This window comes from Nansenia antarctica (genome assembly GCF_963989245.1).
Source record: "Nansenia antarctica genome assembly, chromosome: 12".
In the NCBI taxonomy this organism is placed as follows: domain Eukaryota; kingdom Metazoa; phylum Chordata; class Actinopteri; order Argentiniformes; family Microstomatidae; genus Nansenia; species Nansenia antarctica.
This window is the reverse complement of record NC_137682.1, coordinates 14,527,192-14,543,311: the sequence shown is the minus strand read 5'-3', so window position 1 is coordinate 14,543,311 and position 16,120 is coordinate 14,527,192. Positions and strand designations below refer to the sequence as shown.

Genomic DNA, 16,120 nt, shown 5'->3' with positions numbered 1-16,120 from the left:
CCTCCTCTACCCCCCTGTTAGCCTCCTCTACCCCCCTGGTCCTGTTAACCTCCTCTACCCCCCTGTTAGCCTCCTCTACCCCCCTGGTCCTGTTAACCTCCTCTACCCCCCTGTTAGCCTCCTCTACCCCCTGGTCCTGTTAACCTCCTCTACCCCCCCGTTAGTCTCCTCTACCCCCCTGGTCCTGTTAACCTCCTCTACCCCCCTGGTCCTGTTAGCCTCCTCTACCCCCCTGGTCCTGTTAACCTCCTCTACCCCCCTGGTCCTGTTAACCTCCTCTACCCCCATTAGCCTCCTCTACCCCCTGGTCCTGTTAGCCTCCTCTACCCCCCTGGTCCTGTTAGCCTCCTCTACCCCCCTGGTCCTGTTAACCTCCTCTACCCCCATTAGCCTCCTCTACCCCCTGGTCCTGTTAGCCTCCTCTACCCCCCTGGTCCTGTTAGCCTCCTCTACCCCCTGGTCCTGTTAGCCTCCTCTACCCCCCTGGTCCTGTTAGCCTCCTCTACCCCCCTGGTCCTGTTAGCCTCCTCTACCCCCCTGGTCCTGTTAGCCTCCTCTACCCCCTGTTAGCCTCCTCTACCCCCTGTTAGCCTCCTCTACCCCCCTGTTAGCCTCCTCTACCCCCCTGTTAGCCTCCTCTACCCCCTGGTCCTGTTAGCCTCCTCTACCCCCTGTTAGCCTCCTCTACCCCCTGTTAGCCTCCTCTACCCCCTGTTAGCCTCCTCTACCCCCCTGTTAGCCTCCTCTACCCCCCTGGTCCTGTTAGCCTCCTCTACCCCCTGGTCCTGTTAGCCTCCTCTACCCCCTGGTCCTGTTACGGGCGGGGGACTAGAAAGCTCAACTGTTAAAATGGGCTTGTTCACTAAGCTCAAAGCACTGGACTTTGAGAACTAGCTACTGCTAGTAAGCCTTGGGACACACTGGCACCACTGTGGAAACCAGGGCTGTTTACTGGACTAGGTCATTGTGTTCTAAAACTGAGCCGGAAGGATCAGATTGGGGGTATTTATAACACCCACACACACACACACACACACACACACACACCCACACACACACACACACACACACACACACACACACACACACACACAATTGACCCTAGACCCCAGACACACCACTCAAATGCATACCAGTGACAAAGACATTCACACAACACACACACACACACACACACAGCGTACCAGAGAGATGAGGTTGGAAAGTGTGAGAGCGAGGTACACATCGACCGCCTGGTCTTGCTTCTCTACAGGCCGTATTTCTTTATTGTAGGCTCTCTCTTTGAACAGGTGGTTGATCAGCCGCTCTTCCTCATTCCTGCCATAGCACTCTGCAACGCACACACACACACACACACACACACACACACACACACACACTAATAGGCCTTGTGTACAGTGACACTCATATCGCATCTTAGATTTTACCCTGAAAAGTTGGGTTTGATACATAGCCCTGAGTTAATAAACAATCATAATCATATTATTTAAATGATCAACATTCAGCCATTTTGTTATATGACCACCATAGAATCCTAGAAGACAGACGAGGGAAAGACAATTCCATAGAACTCAGTCTACAATTCAAAAGAACAATAAAAATGAATATCGGTTTTAAACTGACCCGTTCCGATACACCATGGGCCAGGTACCAGTAGCGGGCCCGGGCCCGGTGTCATGACTTACCCGTTAGCAGGAGTGCAAACAAGAAGGTAATTCCCGGTCCAAAGAACCAGAGGTTCATGCTTGTTTCTAGTTTGGCACCGTGTGGATTGCGAACTAGAAAGAGGTCGTCTTTCCTTGTGTTGGCGACCCCCAGGGTTCACTGCCTCCCTGACAGACAGGACCAGGTGGGGAAACAGTCACGGGTAGAAAATAGACACGCAATCCTCCACTTCCACCAGTGATACGGGAAAGGGAGCCGGTGTGAGAATGTGGAAGGGCACAGAGTGAGAATTTGTTTGGGTGTGTGTAAGGGGACATTGAGAATGTGTGTGTGTGAAAGAGATAGTGTGTGTGTGTCATGTATGTAAGGGGGCATGTGGGGGCTAAAGGGAGATATGTTGCCTGGTCAGAAACGCAGTGTCCACAAACACAGAAGAAGATACATTAAATGAATCTACTTGATGCCCTAACATTTTAATGCAAGGCCTTCTCTCTCACTCACTGTGTCGAAAGAGACACAGAGATTTGTAGGACCACAAAATGTGTTGTTTTTCACTTAATTGAGAAATGATTGAAAAAGAAATGTCCAATTTGCAATCACTGAATTGTAATTTCAATGTACTTAGTTCCTGATTTGAAATTCAATTCACACACACACACACACACACACGCACACGCACACTTTTACTGTCTAGAAGTAAGTAAATGACCACAACAGGTAAATCAGTCTACATTTATTCAACAGACAAATGGACAGAAAAACAGAAAATGTTAAAATACTCACAAATATATGATATGACGATAGGCTTTAAAACACAGCATACATTAAAATGACAGACAATACACAGAAATACATCACTAATCGAGATTTTTAAAACATCCTTTCAGAGGGACAGGTCCTCTCTCTCATTCAGAGGGACAGGTCCTCTCTCTCTCACTCAGAGGGACAGGTCCTCTCGCTGTCATTCAGAGGGACAGGTCCTCTCTCTCTCACTCAGACGGACAGGTCCTCTCTCTCTCTCTCACTCAGAGGGACAGGTCGTTCTTGGCCTTGCCACTGCTCAGACTGTGGATCATAGCGATCATGTGGGAGTGTTTGTTCAGCTCATCCTCCTTCTTCTGGAGCTTGGCCTCCACCTGGCTCTTCTGCAGCTCCAAAGACGAGGCCTGCAGGGTGGGGGAGAAAGGGTAGGAAACACCCAGGCTCAGTCTCGGCCTAGCTATCTAACTCATGTAGCGGTAGATTACAGAAAATACAGTAAGGAATCTTCATCAAGACTGGAGTCAGGATTTTAGGGCCTTATGAGGTCAAACAGGACTACGGGCGTAGTTAAGAGTGAGGGCGGGATATTCTTATCATCCAAGTGCTTGATTTGGCTAGCTATTGGATTTGAATGTGCTTTTTACAAATACAATTGTTATAATGTGCTTAAGTTACTTGAACCTATTGGGAGAATATGAGGTGTTGCTAGTGTCTCCATATCTCGCCACCTTACGAACTGCAGAATGTAAAAAAACTGGAGATCATACAGGGCAGGACTCGAAAGCCCAACTGTGTAAATACAAACAGGCTTGTTCCTGGAAGCAGCAGGCTTTGAGCACTAGCTGACCGCTAGTGAGCCTTGGCACAGCTGTGGAAAAGCGACAAATGGCGGCTTAAGTTGTATTGGCCTTGCGGTTGTCCCTGTATTGAATTGACCTATACATTGAGTCAAGTAATGTGTAGGTTGCACTGATACCACGTGTTTATTGCAGATACTGAGTACTGATTCAATAAAAGTATATTAAAAAAAACTTGGCTTACAAATTTTGCAACAAGCAGTTTTACTGGTGTCTGTCTCAAGCGTGAAATCATCACAAACAACAGACATTGTTGTTTTTATTGTCACTGCACTTGCGTGTCATCTCAACTGTGCAGCCATCAGCATTCCCTTTCTCCGATCCAGCATTTTGGGTTAACATCAGCCCGATACTGATGTTCAGTATGGGATATGGAATATGTGCAATATTGTTAGTAAGTACACTTTTTATTTATTTATTTTTGTTATTTTTCCTGAGTGGACCAGTCCCTCTCATATTTTTCATATTATTGGACCTATATAAGACAGACAGGAAAGTAAGGAGAAGAAGGGAGAGGGGGCATGTCAGTAGGGAATGGGCCGGGTTCGAACCCATGCCGACATGGATTGATAAAGAAGAAGCAGAGATAGTACCGAGATGGATCAAATTAAATACCCAACCCTACGCTTGAATGATAGACAGCCTTGCTTGAAACCGGAGGACATGTGATACTAGCCTAGGCAGCGGAGAGTGTGTGTGTGTGTGTGTGTGTGTGTGTGTGTGTGTTCTTACCCTGATGCTGGCGTCTTTTCTGGCCTGCTCAGTCTTGCAGAGCTCTTTCCTCAGAACGTCCACAGACTCCTCCAGTTCCTCCCTCTCCTTTTCTCTCTCTCTCTCCCTCTCTTTCTGCAGTTGCAACTCACCCCTCACACCTGAGTTTGGGGGGGGGGGGGGGGGGGTGAAAAACACATTTGTCATCCCATTTGGTTTATTCCCATGAAAACATTACTTGTTTATTGTTACCTCTTATGAGGACGACGTTATTTTTTCTGGTGTTCACTTAGTGAAAAAAAGGTAAGTCAAAACATACTTGGCTTATGACGCACGCACAGCACTCGAAGCAAGGTTCACTAACCTGTGATGTCACGGTCTCTCTGCTGCAGCTGTGATTGGAGGGATGCCATCTGCTCCTCCCTCTCAGCCACCTCAGACACAGCTCTGCAAGAAAGGAGAAAGAGAGGCTATGAATGGAAGTACACGACACACAGGATTTTGTGAGACTGTGGTGGGTGGATGTCAGACCCTCTAAAGGTTTTTGTCAACGGGGGCGCGGGGGGGGGGTTATCGATAGCACAAAAACGTATAGACCTACAGTACATGCAGTGCGAATCCCAACGATCTCGTCACCTATGTGTAAAAAGCTCATCGCTCGTGTGTAAAAATATTTTCCGTTCGTTATGAAACTATGGCGGGCAGCCACAGTCTACGTAATTTCTGGGAAACACGCCTCTGGTGTCTGGATCAAATGTTTGAAATTCCACAGTGAATATGTATTGATGCTGACAATAGAGGAGGGTGGATCGTTGAATGTAGTGAGTGTTTCAGGATACAAATAGTTGTAAAAAGACGTGATGCTGTCATTGTCTGTATACTGTTTGAGTGTGTGTTTGTGTGTGTGTGTGTGTGTCTTACTTGTCGTGCTGCAGGCATAGAGTGTCATGGTTCTTCCTCAGTGTGTCGTTGTGTTTGGTGAGGGAGATGTGAGCCGTCTGCAGCTCCTTCAGCAGACGCTCACTCTCATTGAACCTGCGCAGGAGGACACAGGAAACAGGTCATCCAACAGGAAACAGGTCATCCAACAGGAAACAGGTCATCCAACAGGAAACAGGTCATCACACGAAGGAAACGCATCAGACAACTGGTAATACCCATCAACACCAAGCAGAGGGACAGTGGCTGGAGAGGCTGCAGATGGCTGTTGAGCACTGCAGTGTGTGTGTGTGTGTGTGTGTGTGTGTGTGTGAGTGCGTGCATTATCTGTAAAAACGTGAGCAGTGTGTGCGTGTGCATGCGTGCAGTCTGTTGAGACATGAGCAGTGTGTGTGTGTGTGTGTGCGTGCGTGCGTGCAATCTGTTGAGACATGACCAGTGTGAGTGTGTGTGTGTTTCTTTTCTTGACCTGTTGAGCAGCTGGTTGTAGGAGCCTTTGAGGGCCTGGTGCTCCTGGGAGTCGGCCTGCAGCCTGGCGTTGTGCTGCAGGAGCTCCTCCGTGTCGGCCCTGGCCCTCTCCGCATCCAGCACCTGACTCCCCACCTCGGCCTGCAGCACCTCTCTCCTCCTCTCTGCCTCCTTCAGCAGACACGCCAGCTGACGAGCCTGACAGACAGACAGACAGACAGACAGACAGAGAGATGGTGTGTGTTCGTTTGTGTGAGTTTGTGTGAAGAAGAGAGTGACAGTCGCTGTCTGTGTGTGTGTGTGTGTGTCACCTCAGCCTCGGCCTGTGCTCGTTGACAGCGGTACTGTGCAATGAGGCGGTCAGCCTGCGAGAGAGCCAGGGCCTTGGCCTCCAACAGATCCTGCAGACGTCCCTCCTTAGACTGATACAGAGAGAGACGGACTATCAGTGCATAGAAATAGAGAGCCAGAGTGACTATCAACACATAGAAATAGAAATAGTTTAGCAACGCATAGAAACAGAGAGAGAAAGACTATCAGTGCATAGAAATAGAGAGAGCAGAACGTTTGTCACAGTATGGATATATATATACAGTGCTGCTTCGAAGTATGTGAACCCCTTGTGCAATTATATATTTTTTGTTTCTAACCATGAAATCTTTATTTAATCAGAACCAGTCTTTTTTTATCTGACATAACAGGTTTATATTTACCAATTCCATATGTTGGTTTAGAGGGAATCATGCGTGTAGTAGGAAAACTACCGTAAATAGAAATTAGTGCAGGTGCAAAAATAAGTGAACCCTAAGTTGCATTGGTTAAATCAAGTAGGTAAGTAGAATCAGGCCGGTAAATAATTGGGTACCAAATTAACCAGTTGAAGGAGACCTTTAGGAAAGGGTTCGGGAGGGACGCTGATAAATAGAGATAAGAAACCTGCTCAGTTGTGTTATCATTATCATACCATTCTCTGGACAGATGAGTCAAAAATGTACCTTTTTGGTCACAATCAAATCCACTATGTTTGACGAAAACCCAACACTGCCTACCACCAAAAGAACCTTATCCCACCATCAAGCATGGTGGTGGGAATGTCATGATCTGGGGCTGTTTTTCCTCCACTGGACCTGGCCACTCCACATCATTAAGGGATCCATGAATTTTGATTAATAGGTATACCAGGAGATTTTTTAACAGAACTTCAAGCCATCAGTCAAGGACCTAAAGCTGGGCTGAAAATGGGTCTTTCAACAAGACAACGACCCAAAGCATTCAAACAAATCTACCAAAGAATGTGATTTGTGTTTTGAATTGGCCAAGTCAAATTCTGTTTAGATCTAGATTGTTTAGTTATCGCTGCTAATGGAGGTGCCACAAACTATTGACTGAAGAGGTTCACTTGTTTTTGCACCTGCACTAATTTCTTTATAATTTTGTTTTCCTACTACACGCATTATTCCCTCTAAACCAACATATGGAATTGGTCAATATAAACCTGTTATGTCAGATAATAAGACTATTAAATAAAGATGAAATAAAGATTTCACAAGGGGTTCACATACTTTCAAGCAGAACTGTATGTATATATACATACTGTATATATGTAGTGGTTCTGTATACGTACCGCCAGAGCAGAAATCTTCTGCTCATAGACGTCCATGATCTCTGACACATGCAAGTCCTTCCCCTGCTCCTGCATCTGCAACACAGCGACATCAGCAACACACACACACACACACACACTCACACAGTTCCTGTATCTCCAACAGAGAAATGCACACCCACAGGTGCTGCGACACAGACACAGACACACACACACACACCTCCATGCCACTCTGTAGTTTCTCGATCAGGCTGTGGATGCTCTGCTGGGAGGGGCTTGAGGCGGGGGGTTGAGCTGCCAGGCTCTTCCCCAGGCGAGACGGGGCTTCCTGCACTGCCACACGTTTCACAGACAGCTCAGCCTCCCTCTGGCGATAGGCGTTGTTGGCAGCAATGCTCTCCCCCAGACTGAGACAGAAGACCCCACAACCAGACATTTATAACACAACCGATGCATGGATGGATGGGTGGGTGGCTGGTCTGTTTGTGTTTGTGATTAGGGTGTTGTAAACGTAACTTGGCACATCCGGTCTGTGTTGGTGATTTAAAGTGAAGAGTGTGTGTGTGTGTGTCTGTTCAGTCACTCACACCAGCGTGGGGAAGTCTGGAAGGGGTGTGGCTTCAAAGAGTAGGCGGAGTCCAGTCTGAACTCGTTCTCTCTGATTGGACGTCAGAGCTAGAGAGAGGGGAGTGACCATCCTCTGGTCCTAGAAGCAGAGAGATGAATGGAGAAATGATTTAATATACTCCTATCCTTCTCCTTCTTCTGATGTGTGTGTGTGTGTGTGTGTGTGTGTGTTACCTGGAGGATCCTGTAAAAGCTGGTCTCCATGTCCTTCACCTGCTGTCTCAGCTTACTCATCAACTCCAGAGTCTTCAACACCGCCTCTGCACACACTTGACTGTCACACACAAACAAATCAAAATGGATTGTAATTCACCATAGCGCAAATTGAAAGTACATTTGATGTATGTGTTCTAAGCACATGTGTGTTTATGTATGTGTGTATGTGTGTGTGTGTGTGTGTGTGTGTGTGGCTTACGCACTGGAATAGGTGGTGTGTGTCTTTGTCTCATCTGTGTTTATATATGAATTCTGAGGTGTGTGTGTGTGTGTGTTGAGGAAACACTTACCTCAGGTCATTTTCTGAGCTGGTGGGGGGGCAGGTGAGGGGGTCGTTGCCATGACAACAGGAGAGGAGGTGCTCCACGTGAGACAGGAAGAGCGTAGCCTTCACATGGCGTGCCACAGCACACATGGCTGAGTCCTCACCACACAGGAGTGACAGGGTTAAGGCGTAACATACACACACACACACACCACTACGGTTGGACGGTTTTACAGTTATACCGTAAACCACAGTTGTTGAAAATAGCTATATAAGTATATACTTATACAACACGTTTTTGTCAATACCATCATAAATGGCTATATATAATAAACGCCTTAAGAGTCTTCGTCCTTCGTCTGTGTGGTTGAAGATGCTATAAAAGTGATGACAGAACTTTTTGTAAACAATGCCAAATAAATCACCTGTCAAAAAAGACGAAGACTGTTCATTTCTATGTAAGGGGGTAAACTCACAAAATCAGCAGGGGGTGAAATACTAATTTTCCCCACTGTACAGCCTCTGTTGACATGTAGTTCCTTATGAAATGGAAGTTGGCCAGGCTGAATTTGACTCACTTACAGAATTTTGGGATATGTGCCTTGAAGGAAAGATTAGACTCTAGCCAAACACCACAAGATATTTAAATTCACTCGCAACCTGTAATTGTTCCCCAGATACAATAACGTGTGGATCATCAGTAGAGCTGTTTGTCTTGGTGAAAAACATGCTCACAGTCTTAGAGACATTTAGTTGGAGACGACATTGTTTCAACCATGTTGTAACCTGAGCCATGGATTTGGTGAGTGTCGCAACTACATCTGCTTTAGTCCTGCCATGTCCATATAACACTGTCATCTGCATACATTAAGAGGACACACTGATGGTAAGTCATTCATATAAAGACTGAATAAAGGAGGGCCCAGTATGAAACCTTGCGGGACACCGGTCGGCATTTTCAGTGACTCAGATTGATAGATGTTGTTAATGTTGTAATGTTGTTAACGTTTGCTATTCTGTTCTGATGTTGCTCAGAGAATAAAACTGGAACATGCATCACATTTTTGTCATGATATCGTAAACCGCTGTTAAACCGTAAACCGCTTTTTAATTTGGGGGCGGTTTAACAGTTTAAAGAATTTGATGCCGCCCAACCCTAACGCACACATGCAAACACACATCAGAGTCCATATATAAACACTCAGATGAGACAAAGACTCTCACATCCTATGCCCATACTTAAGCCGCACACACACACACACACACACAGAACAGATAAAGGATATCGAGCAGCAGGTCGGTGCTGTGTGTGGTGCGTAGGCAATGTGATCTGAGCCGAGTGTCTCCCTGTTCTGAGTCCAGACCTTGTAGCAGAGCCAACACGATGGGAACCAGCACTTCGATGAACCCCAACACACACGCTGTCACATTCTCTGCCCCCAACGCCTCCTATACAGAGAGAAAGAAGGGGTCAGTCCAGGTTACATGAGAGTCGACTTTCCGATCATCTCAAGACTGTAGGCGTTCGAAAAAGCAGTGATATACACCACTATGACTCACCTAGTACCATGTCATTGAGCATATCTCCTATGTGACAATATCCATGAGACAGTGTGATAAGTGACATGTTTCCCAGTGGGACTGCCGTACCTCCAGTAGCTCAGTCAGAAGCTGCAAGGCTTGTAGACAGCACTGCGTCGCCCCCTCCGCAGAGGAGCTCAGCCATTGGACAAGCACCAAACCGGTCTCCGCCTTCTGTCCGGAGTCCTGCCCCGCCCCCTGTCTGCGGCCTGCAACCCGGAGACGCTGCGCAGCAGGCCGGAACACGATGTTGCACAGCAGAGAACGCAGCCCTGACACACCACACAGAGCCAGGAGGAGCTCCAACACCTACACACATACGCACACAGACAAACAGACAGACAGACAGACAGACACAGACAGACAGACAAAGACAGACAGACAGATAAACAGACACACACACACACACACACACACACACACACACACACACACACACACACACAATGATGTGAGCAGCGTTATCTATTGTGGTGGAGTGTTGCTGAACTAAACAACAGCATAAGCCGGACTCTGTGTCCTGCTGGCCCCACTCACCTTAGCAGCCGAGTCTGGGTCTTTACCATGCAGCAGCCCCAATACCTGGGACACACACACTGAGAAGTGCTCATACCTACAGACAGAAAGCCAGGGGGGAGCAAGAGAGAGAAGGAATGTAAATCACATTCACAACACTTTTAAGTTTTTTGGAGTTTCTTAGGTGGTGTGTACCTGGTGAGGTAGTCGGCTATCTTGGGGTTCCTTAGCAGGTCTACTAAGAGGTCAACGGAGTACTTCCGGGTCAGCGTGCCGTCACCGTTGACGATGATGTTGAAGATGAGCTGGAAGGTCTGGTGGATGTTCTTGGCGTGGAACAGCTGACACAAATACACACATTTTATTTTAGTTTTTCATATTTCAGACAAATCCAACCAAATGATAACAATGGTAAGGTATGGTATAGTATAGTACGGTTCAGGGGGGAAGCCCATAGGTTTGTTAAGGCCAGGTGTGTGTAGCCTACCTTCTCTCCAACCTCCTCGTTGAGTGTGAGGCTGGCCAGAATGGAGAGGGCAAACACCACCACTGTCAGACTGTTGTGGGCCAGGAAGTTAATCAGCGTACGGTAGAACGCCTTCACATTAGTCTGAAGGAACATACAGACAATAAGGTCATAGGTCAATATAATATGTAATATAGATTGGCTTCACATTAGTCTGCGAGATTAAACACTAAACACACAATCTCATGTATAGTGTCTCTCTCTCTCTCTCTCTCTCTCTCTCTCTCTCTCTCTCTCTCTCTCTCTCTCTCTCTCTCTCTCTCTCTCTCTCTCTCTCTCTCTCTCTCTCTCTCTCTCTCTCTCTCTCTCTCTCTCTCTCTCTCTCTCTCTCTCTCTCTCTCTCTCACACACACACACACACACACACACACACACACACACACGTTGTAATAGACTCACAAGAGCTTTGATGTGGCTCTGCACTGACAGGTTGTAATGACACAAGTTGGCCATCAGGCCCAGGCATGGCATGGTGATGTCATCATTTTGAGACTGGCTGGAAGGAGAGAAACAGGGGACAAAATCAACAGCCTGCCTGCATATATATATATATATATATATATATATATATATATATTTGTTTCTGCAACAAAGAGGAGAGGTGTCTTACATGTTGGTCATGAGGAAAGCTACGAGCTCGGGCATATAGTTGGCACAGCTGAATATCCGTGAATTGTAGGTGAGCCTCTGCAGAACCTGCAAACACTGTGACACACACACACACAGTTTACTTTCATTGACATTTAGTTGCACTTTCATACAGAATGGGCTGTTTGAGATGTACACGGTTGGTTGATGGTTGCATAGTCCCATTACCTGCAGTACAAGTGGCTCCCCTGGGGTGGCGCTGTGCCAGTGGATGATAGAGGCCAGAGTGCCTGTCAGGTTATAGCTGCTGTGGAGCACCTCTCTGCTGTCATTGTCACAGGCTAGGGGAGAGAGAACATAGGCAGAGACACTCAGAGAACGAGAGTGCGAGTGTAAGAGAGAAACATGGGGAGTTGTGAACGGTAAATGACACGGAGAGACTCTGTTTGTCACCCCGTTCCACATTCACCCTGCATGTCTTCACCAACCCAAAACTTCTTCTGGGTATGGACGTATCAGACAATTATAAGAAATACCCGTAATAGCTCCCAGGCCCTCCAAGGCAAGGTGGGTAATTCACCATATGGCCACCCTATCTATTGGTTACCTCTGAAGGGTAGGGACTGATTTAAGATATGGCAACAGACAAGTGGAGAGGACAAGGCAGGTTCTAGTGTGGTCAGTGCCTACCGAGTTGGGCCAGTAGAGAGATGATGGTTCCTGTGAGGGCAGGGGCAGTGTTGGGGTCTCCGGCGAGCTCCACCAGGCTGTTCACACACTCGCTGGGCAACACCTGCCCTGAGGACAGCAGGCGACCGCAGCGCAGCCCAGACACCTCCTACACACACACACACACACACACACACACACACACACACACACACACACACACACACACACACACACACACACGCACACACACACACAGAGAAAAGATGTTCACTTAAACACTGGGTTTGACAGCTACAGTCTGAGCATAATATGTAGAAGAGGGCATGTTCAGTCAGATGGCACGGGTGGTAGCTACTTACAGACTTAGCACAGTAGAACGGAAACAAACAACTCGTGAGTTTAGAATGATACGGTTCTATCTCCGTTTAGAATGATAAGGTTCTATCTCCGTTTAGGGCAGTTCAGAGATATTGAGCGTCAAAGTTTTTACATTCCATTATGTTTTGTGAGATGGAACCTTTGTATTTTATGAATTACTAACTCAAAAATGTCAACATTTTAAAAATAACACCACACAGGCATTAATAAACACTTAATGGATCAGATTATGTAAAAAACTCAAAAATGGAGATAGAACCTTATAATTTTAACGTCACGAACTGTAAGAATAGCTGGGTAAAGGACTAGTCTACTGTGTAAAGTAAACAATGCAAAAAAATTATCATTAATCCGCCAGTGAAAACCTACCTCCACTTGTCTCTGGAGCTGGGCCACGCTGGTAGCAGACCTGCTGTCCCGGTACTGTTGGATGGCCAGCAGGAGAGACTTCAGACTGGTCGTCACGTCCATGATTCTGCAACGATATAAAGATATATCTATCTATCATGCAAACGCACAAGATAGATCCAGACTGCTGATATCGTCAGCTACAGTTATGACATGTTTAAAACACACAGGACAGACAGCAGCTTAGCAGCTTAGTTAAGCGAACATAGTAAGTTGCGATGTAAATCAAGTGTAGTGCTGCTAAGGTGTTACTTAGTTCACAGAGTTTGGTCACTTCATAATACCTGTTGTTAGCTAACTGGCTAGTTTCCTAAAACAAGCTAACGCTAGATAGTTAGCTCAATATGAGTCAAATAATAATAATCAAATGCAGTGGCGACTAACTACTTTACCCACAGGTTTAATATAGAGTCTGCTAGCTAATAATAACGTGGTGTTATAGTATATTACATTATAATCCCGCTGTCACTGAACCTTTAGCCCGTTTTACTTCCTCCCGCTTTCAACTTCGAATTGTGGAACAGTCCATGTGATGTTTTGAGGTGGGGGTACCAATATCTTCTTTTGCATATTTCGGCTATATGTGTTGTTTGAGCAACACGCATAATAAAAAGCGTTGTGTATAACAGAAATATAGTTATGAATAGAATATTAACGATTAATACCATCTATTTTCACAGTTAGAATTGCAAAAACATAAATTGATGATACTCCCCCCCCCCCCCCCCATTCGATCTACGAACGAGCACAGAGTCACCGAGGGGCCACATCCGCTAGAGGGCGCCCAAACCTTTGTTTTTGGATCATTTTGATTTTATTGATTTTATTTGGGGAAAATGTGAAACACTTATTTCCACTGGATATGGATATTGACATGATGTGTGTGTGTGTGTGTGTTTCAAGTTTTATTGTTACATCACATTACACAAGTGAGTCTCACTCTCAGGCCCAAATTACACGCACTGGCTCCCTGTCAGTTATAGAATAGACTTCAAGATTATTTTACTAGTCTATAAATCACTCCACTGCCCTACACCCAAATACATCATGGACAAGCTTGTAAGATACACACCAGGTATACCCCTGAGGTCCACTGGCACTGAACTCCAGATGCCAGTGGAGAGACAGTGGAGAGACAGCTTTCGGTATATGTTCCCAGACTATATGGAACACCCTACCTGAGAGCCTGAGGTAGAACTCTGGAAACAATTAAGCGAGACCTCAAAACCTACTTATTCAATCTCGCCTTTTAAATGTCCATCTTAGTTGTTGCTTTATTTTCTTTGCTCTTTGTGAATGCGCTATGCAAATGTTACACCCACCATATAGGTCCCTAGCATAAGAATGACAGTTGAGAATGTACTTTAAATAGAAAATAGTTTTATTACATTAGTTCACAATCACAATCCAGGCCCACATTGACCTCTCTCCAAAGAACCTCAGTTATTGTTACCAGGGCAGGTGTTATATTCACTGCACACCATAGGCTACACACTGTAGAAAAGGGTTGTTCACTGCACACCATAGGCTACACATTTAACATTTGATTCGATTTTATTTGATGAAACTGCTTGAAAACTACTGCCGCAACCTTGACATCAAGACAGCCATCACTGTGGAGTAGTGGGCCTGCCTAATGTTGCAAAGAGCAGTCTGATAAACAGTTTGAAGAGGAAGAAGCAACAGAAAAGAGCTTACAAAATCGCTACAAAACTCTCAGACAATCTGACGTCTGCAATGAACTTAGCTGGCCCAGATAGCTGGGACACTACTAGGTATGGAAACTGTGGTTGCACAGACATAAACCACACGTGTGCAGCCATCGTCCGCTAATGTTTCTATTCTCGTACGTCTGTGTATCGTGGTCAGGTTAGCATAAAAGAAGAAAACACATCAATCATAACTATATGTATGTTTGCAAATCTATTAATTCAAATGAGATGATATCTCAACAATTGATGTTAAAGACCTCTGTGCTGTGATGATGCAGCTACTCACACCCATGATATCTTATGACAGAACAGAGTGTGACAAACATGAGGTATGTCTGTGTGTGTGTGTGTGTGTGCGTGTGCGTGTGTGTGTGTGTGTGTGTGTGTGTGTGTGTGTGTGTGTGTGTGTGTGCGTGCGTGTGTGCGTGTGTGTGTGTGCGTGCGCGTATGCAATTGGTGCGGAACTATTGTTTTTGTGCATAATGCGTATTGTAGCAACCCTGTAATAATGTTCATTAATACTTGCATGTGCACTGTGCATGTGTTGTGTGCCAATGCATTCCTGTGATTGGTGGAGGTCACGGGGGGCGGGGGCGGGTGTTGTGTTGTTGTTGTGACCGTAGGAGAGAGGAGAGCTCCGGTGAACTGAAAAAGTTGTATGTGACAGTTGCACGGATTATAAGAGAGAAGCTATCTGTTATTAATTCACCACTGTCCAAGTCGGGACGTTACAGTATATATTTGTGCATATGTGCATGTATTTATTTGTGTGTATGTGTGATGTTGTAAACATGCAAGTGTAGAATTGCGTGGGAACATAATATGTGCATGTCTGTGTGACCATGCATGTATGTTTAATATGCATCATGTGTAAGGCTCAGATTGAACAGACTAGCTGTGTGTGTGTGTGTGTGTGTGTGTGTGTGTGTGTGTGTATGTGTGGAGGGGTGAGTGTGAGGTACTGTACTGACCAAGCTGTATTTGTGGTACTGTACTGACCAAGCTGTATTTTCGGAACCTGAAGAACATAGCAGTTACACGCAGGCACTTTACATTCAGTAAGAACATTTAATTCAGTTGAACCAATGAATATTTACATTCACAACCAAATACGTTCTCAAAATAGAGAACATTTGTACCTTTAATTTATTGTCCCCAGTGACAATAAGTGCATTCAACAATGTGAAGAGATGGTCGTGCCATTGCAGAGGTGTTAGAGCAAAGTGTTCGGATGTGTGTTCCAAGAAAGCCGTTGTTAGCAAACCTTTCCAGGGTGTAATGTGTTGCCATTGCCTGATGATAGGGAGGAGCTGATCCCCTTCTCACGGCCCCTTTATGCAATTATCAGTAATCAGGACAGCATAAACGTTGCTGAGGCAGGTGTGGAGTTATCTACCCCACTCCGCACTAAACAATTCTGAGCCAAACCAACACATTAGGCAGCTCACAGACCCCACCTGTGAAGTATAGATCATGATCACAGAGAGATGAGGCTACACATCCTCTTAAATGCTCTTTAAAAGTCAAAGTCTCTCTCTCTCCCCCCCCCACCCCCCTAACAGAAGCCCACAGCAGATGGAATCCCAGCGTGGTGATAAGATGACACAGTGGCAGTTTGTGATGTTC

At 45.9% G+C, this 16,120-nt stretch overlaps 2 protein-coding genes across 2 annotated transcripts in view; both read right to left on the bottom strand.

Annotated features, from left to right (window-relative positions):
• The window catches only part of chrnd (cholinergic receptor, nicotinic, delta (muscle)), a gene marked incomplete at both ends in the record, with an annotated part of 8,794 nt that extends 7,051 nt beyond the window's left edge, over positions 1-1,743 (bottom strand). The window contains 2 exons of the mRNA XM_080543539.1: positions 1,185-1,330; positions 1,686-1,743. Coding sequence (XP_080399665.1) covers positions 1,185-1,330; positions 1,686-1,743 — 204 coding nt within the window. The remainder of the gene's footprint in view (positions 1-1,184; positions 1,331-1,685) is intronic.
• A 947-nt stretch (positions 1,744-2,690) lies between these two features.
• On the bottom strand, positions 2,691-12,845 carry cip2a (cellular inhibitor of PP2A; the record flags this gene model as incomplete). Its single annotated transcript, XM_080543444.1, has 21 exons — positions 2,691-2,831; positions 4,017-4,156; positions 4,360-4,442; positions 4,917-5,030; positions 5,404-5,600; positions 5,714-5,824; positions 7,027-7,101; positions 7,226-7,412; positions 7,593-7,711; positions 7,807-7,906; positions 8,139-8,272; positions 9,374-9,562; positions 9,764-10,003; positions 10,232-10,307; positions 10,406-10,551; positions 10,698-10,820; positions 11,136-11,232; positions 11,347-11,441; positions 11,553-11,665; positions 12,015-12,162; positions 12,744-12,845. 21 exons carry the CDS (start codon positions 12,843-12,845, stop codon positions 2,691-2,693), a joined length of 2,730 nt encoding a protein of 909 aa, XP_080399570.1.
• Positions 12,846-16,120: the final 3,275 nt, after the last annotated feature.